At 41.3% G+C, this 15,196-nt stretch overlaps 1 protein-coding gene across 4 annotated transcripts in view; it reads right to left on the reverse strand.

The window, feature by feature from the left end:
* Positions 1-15,196, reverse strand: part of LOC122539020 (protein timeless homolog) — a 242,536-nt gene that overhangs the window by 216,489 nt on the left and 10,851 nt on the right. For all 4 annotated transcript variants that reach the window (XM_043673586.1, XM_043673587.1, XM_043673589.1 and 1 more), the window contains exon 15: positions 13,889-13,986. In XM_043673586.1, the coding sequence (XP_043529521.1) occupies positions 13,889-13,986 (98 nt within the window). The remainder of the gene's footprint in view (positions 1-13,888; positions 13,987-15,196) is intronic.

A 15,196-nucleotide genomic window follows, 5' to 3' on the forward strand; every position in this document is an offset into this window, starting at 1 on the left:
ATCACTTGTGTTTCCATCATCAAAGTTACCAACATTTTTGTTTCAAATTTTTATCAAGTTACACATTGACACGTCAATCATTTAAAAGAAATTCTTACTACAGAAGACGGGGATAATTTTGTGAAAAAAAGCTAGAGACTTTTTGAAAATTTCCAAACGATTAATTATGTCAATGATAAGTGTTTTGTCTATTCGTGTCAAAGCTCAAAAGGAAGATTAAATTTCCGCTCGGGTCTCGCAGTAGAATTAAAAGAAAAGGACAGGGGGGAGGGTCGAAAGGAGTGACTCGATCCGTCACGCAAAGATTACGGCGTCGAAAGCGAAAAGTACTATCCCGTTTATTGGCAGATCGTTATTGATTTCCCGTCGATTCGACATCATCGATTACACAGAAGCAACGAGCGGCTTCCACCCGGTGTAACTTTTAATAGAATATTGGCAGCAATTTATTCGCTATAAGCGATAATTCAGCCTTGTCTCAGAAATATCGCCACGCTTCGCCATGTTTTTTCCTTCAAAGGAAGTATACTTTAGTTCTTTTCATATACCGGGTACGATAGCGCTTGAAATCCTCAGCGATAACACCGTTGGGGTGGTGGTCTCATCTTTGGAATTTCTTGCGATATCAGACACGTTTGATCAAAGCGACAAAAATATCATTCGAACGAGTGAGACGCCGGAGAGAGGAGGAGGGGGAGGGAGAGGTAACGAGAGTGAAAGTCTATCGGAGATTTCATTACATTATGGATCAGAACGCGTCCAAATCGACCGAGATTTATTCGCGGCAGTAAAACTACCCCCCCCCCCTCCCTCCCTCCTGTTACTAAGCCACAGTGTGGCAAGTATCCAAGATCGAAGGGAAGTCGTTGACCTCGCCCATGAATTAACATTGGCGGTCACCTACACGCGAGATCTGTTCAGTTTGTTGCTGAAAATCAAATCACAGATTTTATTGATGTTACGGATCGTGCGGATGTTCAATAAACATACGAATTATATATATATATATATATATATACATACGAATTACATATATAAATAAAAATGTATAAATAAACATACGAATTAAATATATATAAATAAATATATATATATATATATATATAAACATACGAATTATATTATATTTATTATACAAGTATAATATATATATTTTATATATATAATATTATATATATTTTAGAAAGAATAAAATTATTTTTATTATTGCACGCGAAACCACGTGGGTCGTTTTGTTTCTGGTACAATTGAAATACTCGAGAGTGTCGTGAGCCGATTTTTACCTTACAAAGGGTAGCGCATTTATAAGATAAAGTGAATGTATAACCGGTAGATACGTCGTCAGGTGGAACAAAAAAAAAGCACGAAAGAATGGAAAAACGAAACGGTGGTTGACAGCCAAGATCGAGCTTATTTCGAGACGAGAGTTTCTCTCTCAACGTAACAAATTCGTCGAGGGCAGCAAAAAGCAGTTTTGTCACGTCGAATAATATTCGCCGGAATGTCGTTAACTTGGCAAATGTCTTTTGAAAGCAGGGCTGCTAAGCCGTCCGTGCATTATCTCCGTGCAACGTACTTTCGTTTCAATGTAGATCATCGAGGACACTGGCCATGCCTCGACGCCACTCACCTGCCTCTATCTGCTCTCGCCCTTTGCTTTTATTACGAGATGGTGGATCGTGACAAAAAAANAAAAAAAAAAAAAAGAAAAGAAAAAAGAACGAGAAAGAAAAAAAAAGGAAAAAGGGGGATAAAAAGTGACGAGCTATTTCGTTCTCCCTTCGTATCAAGGGAGAACTTGCCACCCGGCCTCGGTTTCCGGCGTTGCTCTACATAGCCCTGTGTAGCCAGGCACTCCGTGGCTACATATTTAAATTTATCTCACGTCGTTTCGCGAGAACCTAATTGTGTCGTCGAGAAGTCATTAAGGCGTGCTTGTCACTTGTACTTCCTTTGAGCCGGTGCTGCTAATGACAATGCTGGTTTAAACAATACACCGTTCGTTCGTTCGCGTGTTTCGCATCTACGCTATAATGCCAACGACACCGATAAACAATGCTTTCCGTCTCGATTAAACCGCACGAATGTCACTCCTTTTTTCTAATTAAAGCAGCTTGATAGCTTTCCTTTAACGATGAGGTAACACTGGATATCAACTTTGCTTGAAGCTGAGTGAATTATTGCGGGATTCTTTCTGAAAGTGATACAAGCCCAATTTTGAAAAAAAAGTGAATCGAGTTAACTAGTTTCAGTACTCTCATATTTATAATAACAAAGTCAATGTTGTATAATATCCTCAAAAATTTGTCAAAAGAACTTTAACTGTTAAATATTACTGCAAGAATGTTCTTTTTCTCTTTTTTTTAATTTCCTTTAACAATTTTATTAGTTATTATAATAAAATTTAACGTGTTTGCAGTTTCAAAAACATTAATTTATTGACACTTGCCAATTCCATAGTTAATTCAAACGTGGAACCTCAATGTATGATTAAATGAACTTGCACCGTTTTAAAAAAAAGCGGCTGAATTGATATTCTAGCTTTCTTTTAATATACATGTGTAATTAATATGGAATACAATATATCATTATTGACTAGATATATTTACAATTTAACATTTAATATTATTTCCTCGTCTAACATTTTTATCACTTTGCACAAAGCATTAAGTAGAATTTCATTCCCCTTCCTGCGGGTGTACCGTGTCGTGCAATATTCCCCCTATAACTAACAATTTTATTCAGAATCTCATCTTCGCCAAAACAAAGAGAGAGAGAGAGAGAAGCATATCGAATCATTTATTCAGGGCCGTATACATATATCAACGAATCAAAGGAGAAACTCGATAAGTAAGCTCGAGGAAAGCACAGAGGCGCATAACGAGAAGATGTAACCGAATTCCGTGCCGTATTTTACAGTTCACTGCCTTGCAGAAAGCCCGGTGGCAATTTACATAAATATAGGAACGCAGCACGGAAGCCGCGATAAAACGCTGCCCTTTCCACGCTCTGTGAAGAGAGAGAAAGAGAGAGAGAAAACGAAAAAAAAGAGAGAGATAGAGGTAATTGGTTATTGAGTCATCGACTCCGGAGAGAGCGAAATCCTCTCGCCGCCGTACTCAATCCTGGCGACCCTTCATCCGCGCGTAACTTCCCCTACGAAATAAATAACCATAGAGAGGTGTTCGATTCGACGCGGCATCGAACGATTCGAATTCAATTTTCTGTCGAAAGTTTCACGCGGCGTCGGCGAGAACGAAAAGAATCGGCTAATCGAAATACCAAGAAGATTGCCCCCAGGTTCGCGAATCGATCGTTTCTCTCGCTTCCACGAGAGAAAGAGAGAGAGAGAGAGAGAGAGAGAGAACCTACGCCACTTTTTTGACTCGTGTCCGCACGAAAACTCGGGAACTCTGAATTTTCACCGATTGCCCTGATTCATTCTCTCCGAAGGAAATGTTTGGAATAACGATTAAAACAATCGAAGAGCGCAGACAACGAGAGAGAGAGAGAGAGAGAGAGAGAGAGAGAATCGAACATAGAATGAGTCCACGCGGTGGAAAAATTTTCGATATTCGCGCTGCGGGGGTGGAGGAGGCGGCGGAGGGGAGGCAAATCCGATTTAGATAGTCCGACCTGCCGTTTGGTCCCGGGCACGAAGTGCATGTAGCGTCAGAATGGCGCGCCGTCTATGTATTTCATTCTGTGCGCCGGTGCAACCACCGCCGCGTTAACTCCGTTTCGCGGAACGTTACGCCTGCGGTTCTCTAATTCGAAGAAACGTATCCGCCTTGCGGACGATTGCCTCCGTGATTGCCAGAGATCGAGATCGTGCTATCGGCGCATCGCGCGGAAAATTGTCGCGCGTTTCACGGTGGATTAAATAGCAGGATCTTTCGTCTGTTCGAACTTTCGATCTGTCCTTGATAGAAATTTTCCCTGTAAACGTTAATTTTAATTGTATCCGTTTCTGTTGATCGGTTGATCTCTTGTGAACTGGTTCGGTGCGGACCATAACGAGTGACCAGACAATAATATACACTAATTTGTCTTCTTTTCGAATTCATCGGTACATCGTTGTGGATAGAAATTACCAAGAAGTAATAAATTTATTATTTGTTTTGCCTATATTTTAATATACTTGAAAACTGAGGAAATATTGCTATTTTGAGCCGCTAGCGCAAGAGGTTAATGCAAGAAACTTGATACAAATGAAAATCAACGAGTCTCTGTCTAACCGATTATTCGTTGCTCTTTTGCTACTCCATTGACTAACAAAATTATAGTTCTGTATATAACAAAGGGTAGCAAGTGACGATGATCTCAGAGAAATTGTATAGATGTCACGATCGTGTGAAGCGGGAAATTGGACCTTGGTATAAATAAAATTTCTATTTATCTGACCAATTGTATATATCCGTGTTGATTAAAATAGGATATAACACGACAAAATAGCGATGATCACAGCAGAGAAATTATTAATGGTCGTATAAAGCGGGACGGAGGTGAAGAGGTAGTGGAGAACTGCGGCTAGTTACATGAGAAAATCAAAATATTAGCTAAAGAGACGAGAGTCAAAACGGAGGGATCCTGGCCGAGTGCCGATAAAGGTGAAGTCGGAATGCGAAATAAGAGAGAAAGAAAGCCGCACAAGTAGCGGCACAAGGGAGTAGAAAACGAAAATATAGTAGGGACGGATAGGAAGGGAACCGTCGCGTTTCTTTTTGTTCTCATTAAGGAAACGAGGATTGAAAGCGAAAGAGGAGCGCAGAGAGAACCGGCGGCAACTGGAGAAAAGGGGGTGAGGGGAGGCGTTTCGTTCGAAAGAGAGAAACGAAAACTGATGGAATCAGCTCGGATCGAGAGGCACGTAAACATAGCCACTTGATGAAAGGGACAAACGCGAAGGAAATAAGAACGAAAACGAACTATGAGCAGAAAATTCGCCGAGGCTATAGTTACGGCGATCTGTTTCCCAACACAAGACTGACACAGCGTAGAATATATCGATTTTATAATGAACTATATATGTACTCACGAACTAGAGTGTAAATCGGAAGGACTTGAAGTCGCGAGACGATACGCTCGCGAGAGTGACCATAAGAAAAATAGAAATGGAGAGGAGGAGAAAAAGGGACAGAGGCACAAAGGCGAAGTGGAAAACGAAGGGAGCTAGAGATTAATTCGAAAAGGCGGAGAAGACGATGGCTCGGGATACAATATAAATGACCTACGTTTCTGCCACCTCGTACCCACCTACGCTCAGCCAACTTCCATTTACATATCTGTATTATTCAAGCACGACTGTTATTCAATTTCTACGCAACTTGCAAATGCATTGTTATTTTAGCTGGCGCGCAGATAAGGTATGCATCGTTTTTCCGTTCCGCGTTACAGAAACGAACGAGAAAAGTGTAAAACGGGCGAGAAAACAGAAAAAAAAGGAAGGGGTTGAAGTGCCTCTTATTGGCGAAGATCTCTGTTATTTACACGACCGACTCCCACTCTGTCTTTTCTCGTCCCTTTTTTCCTATTTCACTCTATTCTTGCACGACTGTTCAACTGCATCGTTCGCTTGCGAAATGTATTTTAATACCAAAAATAAATTTCTCTTTCAAGTCAAATTTTTTGTTGCCAACCAAGGTGTTTAAAATTATGCTTGAATTCACTTTTGTTATTTTATTTATTTTGTTTGATTCAGCCAAGTAGGTGCATAGCAAAATAATATACCGTTTAAGGCAGAGCGGGCTAACTGGCGGCCCTTGCCCCTACTATCCTGACCTAGCGCTACCCCCTCCACTGGATTGAAATTTGCTCGTCGTGCGTGACTCCCCCACTCTCTCAGTCTGTTGGTTTCCCTATCAAACAAGTGGGCTTACGTTAGTCTAAGGCACCTTATTATCGCAATTGAAACGTTTCACGAAAACATAATATGCATAATACGATAGCAATGTTTTTATTTATTTCGCTATTCAGGACTAAGAGAAACGTTTCGTCACGACACGGACGCACAAGTGTAATCGAAATAATCGAAAATCCGGTAGCGAAAAATAAACGATCGCTGCGTAAATTATGGGGGAATGGTAATATATAATTTCGCGGCGTTTATTTCCGTTGGGTAGCAAAGTCCCCTGAATCATTTCGCGGCCCGTTGTTAATTACCTGGAGGCGCCTCCGTAAATACAACATCTCCCGTGGGTTAATTGCCGCGACCGTTCCCAAAGGTGCGTTAAAAAAATCGTTATTTCGTGGTGAACCTCTCAGCGACGCGGTCGCGCCGAATTTTTAACATTGATTTGCATTCATAGCGAGCCGCGCGCGGCCATTAACCGAGGCAATTTCATGGAATTTAACCTTCAATCATAACTTCATTAACTATGGCTACCATGAAGGGGGGACGGGGAACCGTCGCATTGCAGCTTACGTAAGGGTGAAGCACTCTCGGTGACTCTCCCTCCGCCTTGCATACCATTTGTATAGCTTATAACAGGTTCAAATAGCAACGAGTGTGTACCGAAGCGTTGAACGTTCTCTCTACCCCGTTTTTTAAGTGGTCGATTCCTCCCCCAAACGAGCTTAAAACGATAGCGAAAAGAAAAGGGAGACCGCCGCTTCCAAGCAAATATCGCGCCCTCTCTTCCTCTCACAATCAGTAAGAAGAATCTATATACATACAAAGTGCAAAAACGTGAGAGAAAAGAAGAGAAGGGAGAAAACGTATACAGAGAACCGCCGTGGCGAAGTGCTTCTAAACGTGTTAATGGTTATAGATCGTTACCGAAAGAGTTGCCTGTGCCATCTCCGTGAGCGAATGAGAGAGAGAGAGAGAGAGAGAGAAACTAGCCGAAAAAGAAACATTAACGTCACGATTGTTCGTCTGACGCCTGAACACTGATAAACGTTCAAAGGTATACAATAGTTATAAAATGAAACAGCATAAACAAATGGATCGAAACTTATAAAATGGAACGACATGAATTAAACGATGAATTAAATGCGCGGCACTTTTATTCCTTGATGGAAAGAAAGTGTCTCTAATTTGTCTAGATCGTGTTTAAATTCTGCGCTATCTCTGTTCTATACTGTAGACACGTTCGATTATCTGTAAGTTTTAGACGTAGAACGCCATTATTATGGGGATATTAAGGTGTTTCGCGAAAAGCCAGGCACACCTGAATATCTTCTCTGTTAGTGATTTGTACGAAAAATCTGTTCCTGACGTAACTTAAACTGATCGAAGAGACGAATCGGATGGAAGAAATATCTATTTTTTTAAGATATCACTTTATTTTTAAAAAAAATAGTTTCAGTATTTTAAACTATTCTTTTTTTAAATATTACTCTCTAATGTTTTCTTTTTTCTCTTTTTTTCGAAGGTCATTGACATTTTTTTTTTTTTTTTTTATGAAGAAACGCGTATTTTCTTCTATTCCAACATGAAAAAATACATTCAGTTATGTTTATGAATGACCTCAGATTTAAAAAATTTTAAACTAACGTGTATCCTACGCTGAAACACGTATCTCGTTCTATCTTTATATTACCTTACCTCGAATAAACCTGATACTCAAGGCTTGACTGATTAAGAAAAAAGAAAAAGCCATAATTCCACGTGAAATTATTGCAACAAGCGCGCAACAATGTCTAAAACATAACAAACAGCGACAAGCCGCGCGATTGTAAATTCAAACTGAGGGGGAGGGAGTCCGTGAATTTAACAGGGAGATTGCAGATTGGTTTGCCCCCATAATCTCATGGTGTAATGCAGCGAATCGCAATTTGGCCAGTGGAAGGCGAACAATTTACGCCGATTCTAGGGTAAATTGGTGGACGGCCGCTTGCAGGGAACAATCCCGCGTGCAGGAGTGATACAGACGGATGTAGATACACGCGGTCTCGGCGATCAATCGACCGAGAGAAAATGTAAATTTCCGTCTGCACTTCACCTCGAAGCGTTTCCAACCGGCCCCGGCTCGATCCGATCATTGTTTCTTGAGCGACGCTGCGCGCGAAATGGACGATGGCTAACTTACCCGGGATAGAAATTACGCCGGGGTACATTTGCATGAGGGTGGTAAAGAGCGATCGGCTGGTTATCTGCCCCTCCCCTCGCCCCGCGGTCCAGCATCGTTCCAACGACAGGGTGTAACCGGGTGCGGATGATAGCTCATATTTTATCGAAAATGCGACAGTTCGTCGATACTGATTTTTCCCCCAAAGTGAAAAAAGAAATGAAATTAACGACACCGACGCCGTCGTCATAAATAACCGGATTATAAATAAAGCGTAACGGGCTGATGATAATAAATAACGTGCCTCCCCTCCACCCCGAGAAAATAAAAAGCGACGCGAACAATTACATGAAAAATTGGCGCGACATTTTTCACCTGGCCTCGGCCCGGCTGAATAATATTTCGCGTCGCGCGTTCAAAAGGAAACGGGATATCGGGGAGGGGAGGGAGACACACGGCAGTTTGGTCATTCAGTGCGATTTTCCGCGCGATTCGCGCGGAGAGACGTTTCGCGATTTTTACGTGTATTTCTTGTTCGCGACGGATGGAGGAAGTTTTTCAATAAACCTCTTTCCGGTAAGTCTCTGGGAAACCACTTTTCCACCTCGCTAACGGTACCATACTGATCTCGTTTCACAGGCGCGCCAGGTACTTTTGATGCAATCAGAGATACTCCTCCGAGTACCTGTGATTCCTGGACGATTGTACGTAGTACGCTGAGAGACGTTGGCAGATTGATCGGATCGGGAAATAATTTTATCACGCCACACACACACACACACACACACACATACGTGTACATTACGTTTCGCGCGATGCCGTGCATTCTCCGAATTCGAGAAATTCAACAGCGTCCGGATGCAAGGCTTTTGATTTCAATTCAGCATTGACGAATTAAACAAGCAACATAATATAATGAATGTAACAAAATGAAATGACAATCGATGTTCCGTTCGGTTGATTCACATTCGCGTTTCACTGCGCGCGTTTGAATCGTGCTCCCGTCCAGCCATCGATGATAACTCTGACGGATTAAAAAATTAGATAAATTCATGAAACGTCGCACAACGAATTGAATCGCGCGAGTAATTGGATATGCACGATACCATTACAAAATAAATAAATAAAAATATTTTTAAAAAAAAACCGAGTGTTTGCACGCGGCGAACACAAGTTCGGAATATTCGAACAGTCAGTAGAAAAAAATCTGTCGGGCAAAGGTGATTCCGAAGGGGTGGAAACCTGACGGAGCAACGAGAAACAAGCGTAAACGAGCTTATTCTAGTACACCGGCGGAAGAGGACACCATCCTGTTGTACCAGTTTGCATGTCTGAAAGAACCCGAGATCCAACCAACCAACCAACCAGTGAAACGTTACACGCGCTTTCGCCACACACAGGCCACCACACAGCCGTGTGAAACAAAACGTATGAAAAGATCAGGAGATACTACCCGGCGCGGAAGACACTAAGTTATGGACCGTGGAAACCCGGCAAGGATGAAAACAAGATGAACGGCGGACATACGACGGGGGATGGTTCCTAGCACCGTGCAAATTCCATCGTTGCACGCCCAAGATACAAACGAGACTTTCAATTCGGTCCTCATTCGTCAAACCTTCGACCTCTCCCGGCTGGGAAACTTATAGTTTCGCTGTTCTGATACATCCATCAAGTATTCAAGTATTCGAGTCGAACGAGTTGGAATCGTAGCGAGAAGAAAGGAGAGAGAGAGAGAGAGAAAAATTGCACTGCAGAATGCCGCCGTGCATCCCCTTTGCTTGTACCGCGATACTTCACCGCGAAGTATGCGGCATGCTCGATGAAACCGAGTATATTCGGCGGAGATTACATCGAAATCTCTTCAAAGCTCTACGCGAAGTATACGTGTGTAAATAAAGCTCTTTTGACTCGCTCGCGAGACATCGAGTCACTCTGTTCGTCGTCGATTGTTGTTTAGAGAAAAAAAAGAAAGGAAACTGTCTTCGCGAAGACCGAACGTATCGTTGTTCTACTTCCATATAGAAAACGTACGCTGTTATCACTGAAGCGTCACAGTTCACCAAGCACGACCAAGGCTAAACAATTTATTTTCATTCTGAAATGAATAATTCCGAATTAATTCATCCTTACGACCCGGCAGTGGGGAGAAAAGATTTCGCCCGAAACGACTGAGCGAATTTTAATTCGCAAGGTATCAGTCCCATTCTGTTTGTACGTCCGTAATAAAATGATAAAACGTGGCAGCACAATTAAAAGAGAAATTGTACATTGGTGTGCAGCTGTACTGGTTCCCGAATAAATCCAGATTTCCCTGACGACTAATTTTTTTCTCGAAGTAAGTGGAACATTTGTCCTGGTGGAAAAACAAAAAACAAAAAAAGAAAAGGGCAAGTCTATCTCGTGAAATATATTCCGATTTTTGCGGTACATTTTATCAAGGCGAAACAGACGCTTCATTATACGCGGCAGATGCAAACGCATCAGGAAGCGGCCAAGTCGCGGAATACAAGTACCGGGTGTGCATAAAATTCAAGAGGATAAGCGAAAACGGGGATAGCGAAACAACCGTCGAATCAAGCGAGCGTAAAAAATTAACTATGATTAAATTAGGCAAATTAAATGTATTCGCCTGTTTATCAAAAACATGTCTTATTGTCAATAATTGAAAGTCGATCTGCCCAATGAAATTTAGATGGCTGCGGTATAATTGACTGTATGAAAGTGGCATAATCAATTGTTTTTTATATAAAATCTAAAACGAAAGAATATATTAATCAAATATATTCTGTTTCACACATAATTTGTGAATTTAAAATGTTAAACCATTTTTATGAGACGATAAGACCCTAACTCGTTTCATTTTTCATCTATTGCACGAAGCGCATCTTGTAATTCAAATCTTTTTTTCTTGGCTTCTGAGGCATCAAAAACAGTCAGTTCCTTTAATATATAATCCTTAACTTAACCCTCTTAAGATATTCGTGAGTACAAGAGAAAAAGATCGAGCAAAGATTATTCAACACGAAAACGCGACGAAAACGAGGATAAAATTTTATTTGGAAATCGAGATCTACTTTCAACGAATGAAAAAGAAATAAGGAAAATAAAATATGAATTGAAATCTTCTGCTAACTGCGTGCATTCGGACGACTATGTATCATAAATGAATTCTGTATCTTCGATTTGATGGAAATATATGTAAAAAACCTCTGAATTTCAAGGTCAGAATTTTTTTTTTTTTTTTTGCATTGTATTCTGCTCACTACGAAGGTAAAACTTTTCCAAAGAACCATAGATCGCAACTTAATAGTTCTTTTGAAAAATGACAAAAAACGGACGCGTGCTAACAGCGACTTTATAGTTCGAAACGCGTCTAGAACTGTAGATGTCTGTTTTACGTAATTTTCGTATTAGGATTCACTAACATTTAATTTATCATAGTTGTAGCATCGGTGTAAGCCTAAATAATCAAATGAACCAACTGTTTACATTATTCGAAACATAAATATTAGATCGATTAAATATTACACAGACATCTACGCGTTCAGAACCATAAAGTCGCTGTTAGAACAACACAAGTCCGCATTGTTAAATGATTAAGAGACAAGATAACCATTAGATTGCCATCTATGATTCCTTAGAAGAGTTTCATCTTCGTGATGGATAAAATACAAAAAAAAAAAAAAAAGAAAAATTTACCTTGAAATTCAAAATACATGTTCTTTACATGTATTTCCATTAAATCAAAGGTGTGTAGAATTGATAGCCACGAGAAAACTTTTCTTTCAACCCTGTACAATATTTCTTCAGAGTCCTACTTGGCCACATTTTCCACTGAATCTGATCATGCGTTACATTACCTAGAAAAAGCCTACGCAATCAACGTCGATCAATCTCACTGCGAGCAACGTGCGTTGAATTCACAATGCAAAACTAGACAAACACGCGGAACGGTGTAATCAGTTTCGCTTCGTTTCGCTCGCGAATAAAAAAGTTTCGACGACGAATCAATTTTTAACGGGACACCGCTGCACAGAAAACTACGCTCTTACAAAAATTCGACGATCCCGCGTTTCGCGAGTCATTGCAACCGGCGCGGCTAATTGAAATTTCCCTCGCGCGACTATGGCTTTTCAATTTATTTTCATTAAGGAACACGGCACAACCACGCGTCACAGAGAGGGCACAAAAGAGGGAGAATCGAAATGAAAAGCCATAACGTTCGCCTATTGAAACGTTCAACGCCGGCGTGTACGGGGCATTGTTTCTCCGTTAATAAACATAGATAAATACGTAGCGGAAGATGGAACGTCGCGAAATCTCGGGCGGCTACGCGGCATAGTTATTCATACATAAATTAGAAGCGCGAAATGAATACCGAGGGTGTGTTTAATTAAATTTGTGTCGTGATGTACGTGCCAGTTATTACACAAACCGCTCCCGCAGGTGCTCCCCCCTTGAGTGAAATTACGTGTTTATAAGTTTTTCCTCTGTTAATATCTCCTTAGCGCCGGTATCCATCCGGGGCGGCTCGTTAATTTATTCTTACGGAAATTTAAGCAAAGCTTAAAGAGGAGAAAAAGATAGAAGGGAACAGAAAGAAAAAAAAAAAAACAGAAGAAAAAGAAAAAACAGAAAAGAAAAGGCAAAGCAAGACAGGAATGAATATTTGAGTACATCGGCCGCGTTTATTTTATTGCCGGCCCGCGGCGATTCTACGTTGAAATTTCATAAATAAATGCACGACGATGCGTGGCCTCGTCTGCGAGAGATTTTCATTTTCCCAAAAGTATCTACGTTAATCGTGGATGCACGTAAGAACGACGTGGAAAAACAAAGCGTGCAACAGTTAACCACACGACTCGATTCGAGCGTGCAACAGCAACGGGTTGCAGACAGATTGCAAGCACGCTCGAAAACAGCAAAATTTCACGAACGGCGAGCGAACGTACACAGAACGAAAACAAATTTTAATCCAATGAATTCGACGGTTTAGCCGCGAAATCCCCGCGAATTGAATTAAATCGAACAGCTTATTACTTTCACGTTCACGAACGCAATAACGGAGTTTCCCGCTTTATAATGGGCTGCGCCGCCGAAAGTAGCATCCGCAAGTTTCTCACTACGGGCCTGTGCGTACAGAAAATATAATTTTCTCGATAAATTCAAGTTATACAAGCAATCCCCCATGGGAGGAGACCGAGAGGGGGGGGGGGGGAGCCGCGCGAGCGCAAAAAGTACTAACGGCCACGGCTTTCAAAGTACGAAGTTTTAACTTTATCTCAAGCTGCCTACCGGAGATTGCAAATATATGTCGTCTCGTTTCCGAGAATCTCGTTAGCGCGAGATATTTTCCAGAATTTAATTTGAAACGATCTTCCGAGGCAGTGCGGTATTAGCCGTGGATTAAAGCTGCCTTTTCGAGGATCAATTTACCACCGGGGCCAAAATTGTTGTTGCGTTATATTAAGTGTAATTCGCGGCTACGGTGCCAAAAATCTAAACAACTGAAGAGAACGACTTTCGTTCTTGAAAAAATGGTCGATCTCTGTCTATTAATCTTCTAAGAACGACATATTTAACCTATTTCCACCCTTCGACGGACTGAAATCGCCAGGCGAAGTTTAATTTCACACGTTTTCGTATAAATTATTGTAGTTTCTATATTTTCAAAGTTATTTTGCAATAATTTATTTGCAGTAATGCATTCGGCTATCTCAGATATCGTATAGGTGTCGATATATCGGACGTTAGCACTTGGAAGGTTAATTGTCAAACGACGAATTCATACAATCGCTAGGCTACTGTTACGTTATGTAAAACCAAGCGAAAAGTTCATCACAGTTCCATTGCATGCAAAGATTCTTACTCACCGCCCAAGTCTGCAAAGAAGATTTCACGTAGCGCCAGAAACTCCTCCTCCGTTGTGATATTAGCACTCCCGAAACTGTCGTTCTCAGGCCAGACCTCTCTGCGAAGGAAAACAATTTTCTACGCTTATCCAAGCAGTTAGGAATGAAAAGCATCGGGGAATCGGTGATGAATTCTATTCTTTATCGTAAACAGTCACGTTGCTTATTTGACCGCGGTCGTGGCGGCGATGTCGACGGAGGGTTAAAAAACACATACACGAAGGGTGTATGAATATATAACTTGCACGTCACACGGTACGCTACAGAGGATTAAGAGAGCTCGATCAATTCACGGGTAGCTATTTACATCACCTCGTTACCCTTAGCCAACTTTGATCTTTTCCTTTTTTCCTGTACAATGTATGAAAAGCAATATAGGTGGAAACGGAAGCTTGATGTGCGAACCTCGCTGAGCAAAAAGGAGAGAAAAAGGACAAAAAAAAGTATCGCAAAGAACGTCATATTTGAAATATTATAGAATATTAAAAAAAAAGAAAGAAAGAAAAAAGAGAAAAAAAAACGCAAACGTAAATCTGACATGTAATACCTTTCGATAACAGAGTTTTTTTTTTTAAATATATCCACACGGTTAAATCGCCAAATACGCTGCGAAGGTTATCCAGGCAAATTTTTAAACACGAGCATCTCAAATACGAAAAATTTTAAAAATATTAATTCCACACAGCCGCGACAGAGAGATCTACCCTCTATCTCTCTCTATCTCTCTTTCTCAACTTTTTATGCAAACGCGGCGAAGGAAGTGAAACCGCGTGTCGCAGAGAATGAGATTAGAGTGATTAAACAAAGCAAGCGAGACACTTAATGACGTGTTTCATTATCTTGAGTAGCATACGTAGCAAAGACACGAGAAGACGAGACGAGATGAAGAGCTGAGAAAGGGTAAGGGGGTGAGAGACGTAGAGGCGGAGAGGTCCGAGTGGCAATCTCAATGGGTCTCGTAGAAGGCTCCCTTGAGCACGAGAACCTCACCGCGATCTACGCCAACATCCGGTTGCTTGCGTCAAGTGTTCACGCCCAACCCTCTTCCATTCTTCCATCCACCTTCGGCCATGCTCTCGTCGTCAGTGTGTGTACATGCATAACCTTCGCCAAGTGGCCGTGTTCTAAAATATCCAGCGAAGGTGGCGAAGTCAGCTCCGAGGCGCGGAAGATTAAAAAGAAAAAGAAGAAGAAGAAGAAGAAGAAGAGGAAGAAGAACGGTAAAAAGAAAGATTCTTAGAGAGGCGATGGCTTGGCTGCCTCGCGATC

Source organism: Frieseomelitta varia, unplaced genomic scaffold (genome assembly GCF_011392965.1).
Source record: "Frieseomelitta varia isolate USP_RPSP 00005682 unplaced genomic scaffold, Fvar_1.2 scaffold_188, whole genome shotgun sequence".
NCBI lineage: Eukaryota > Metazoa > Arthropoda > Insecta > Hymenoptera > Apidae > Frieseomelitta > Frieseomelitta varia.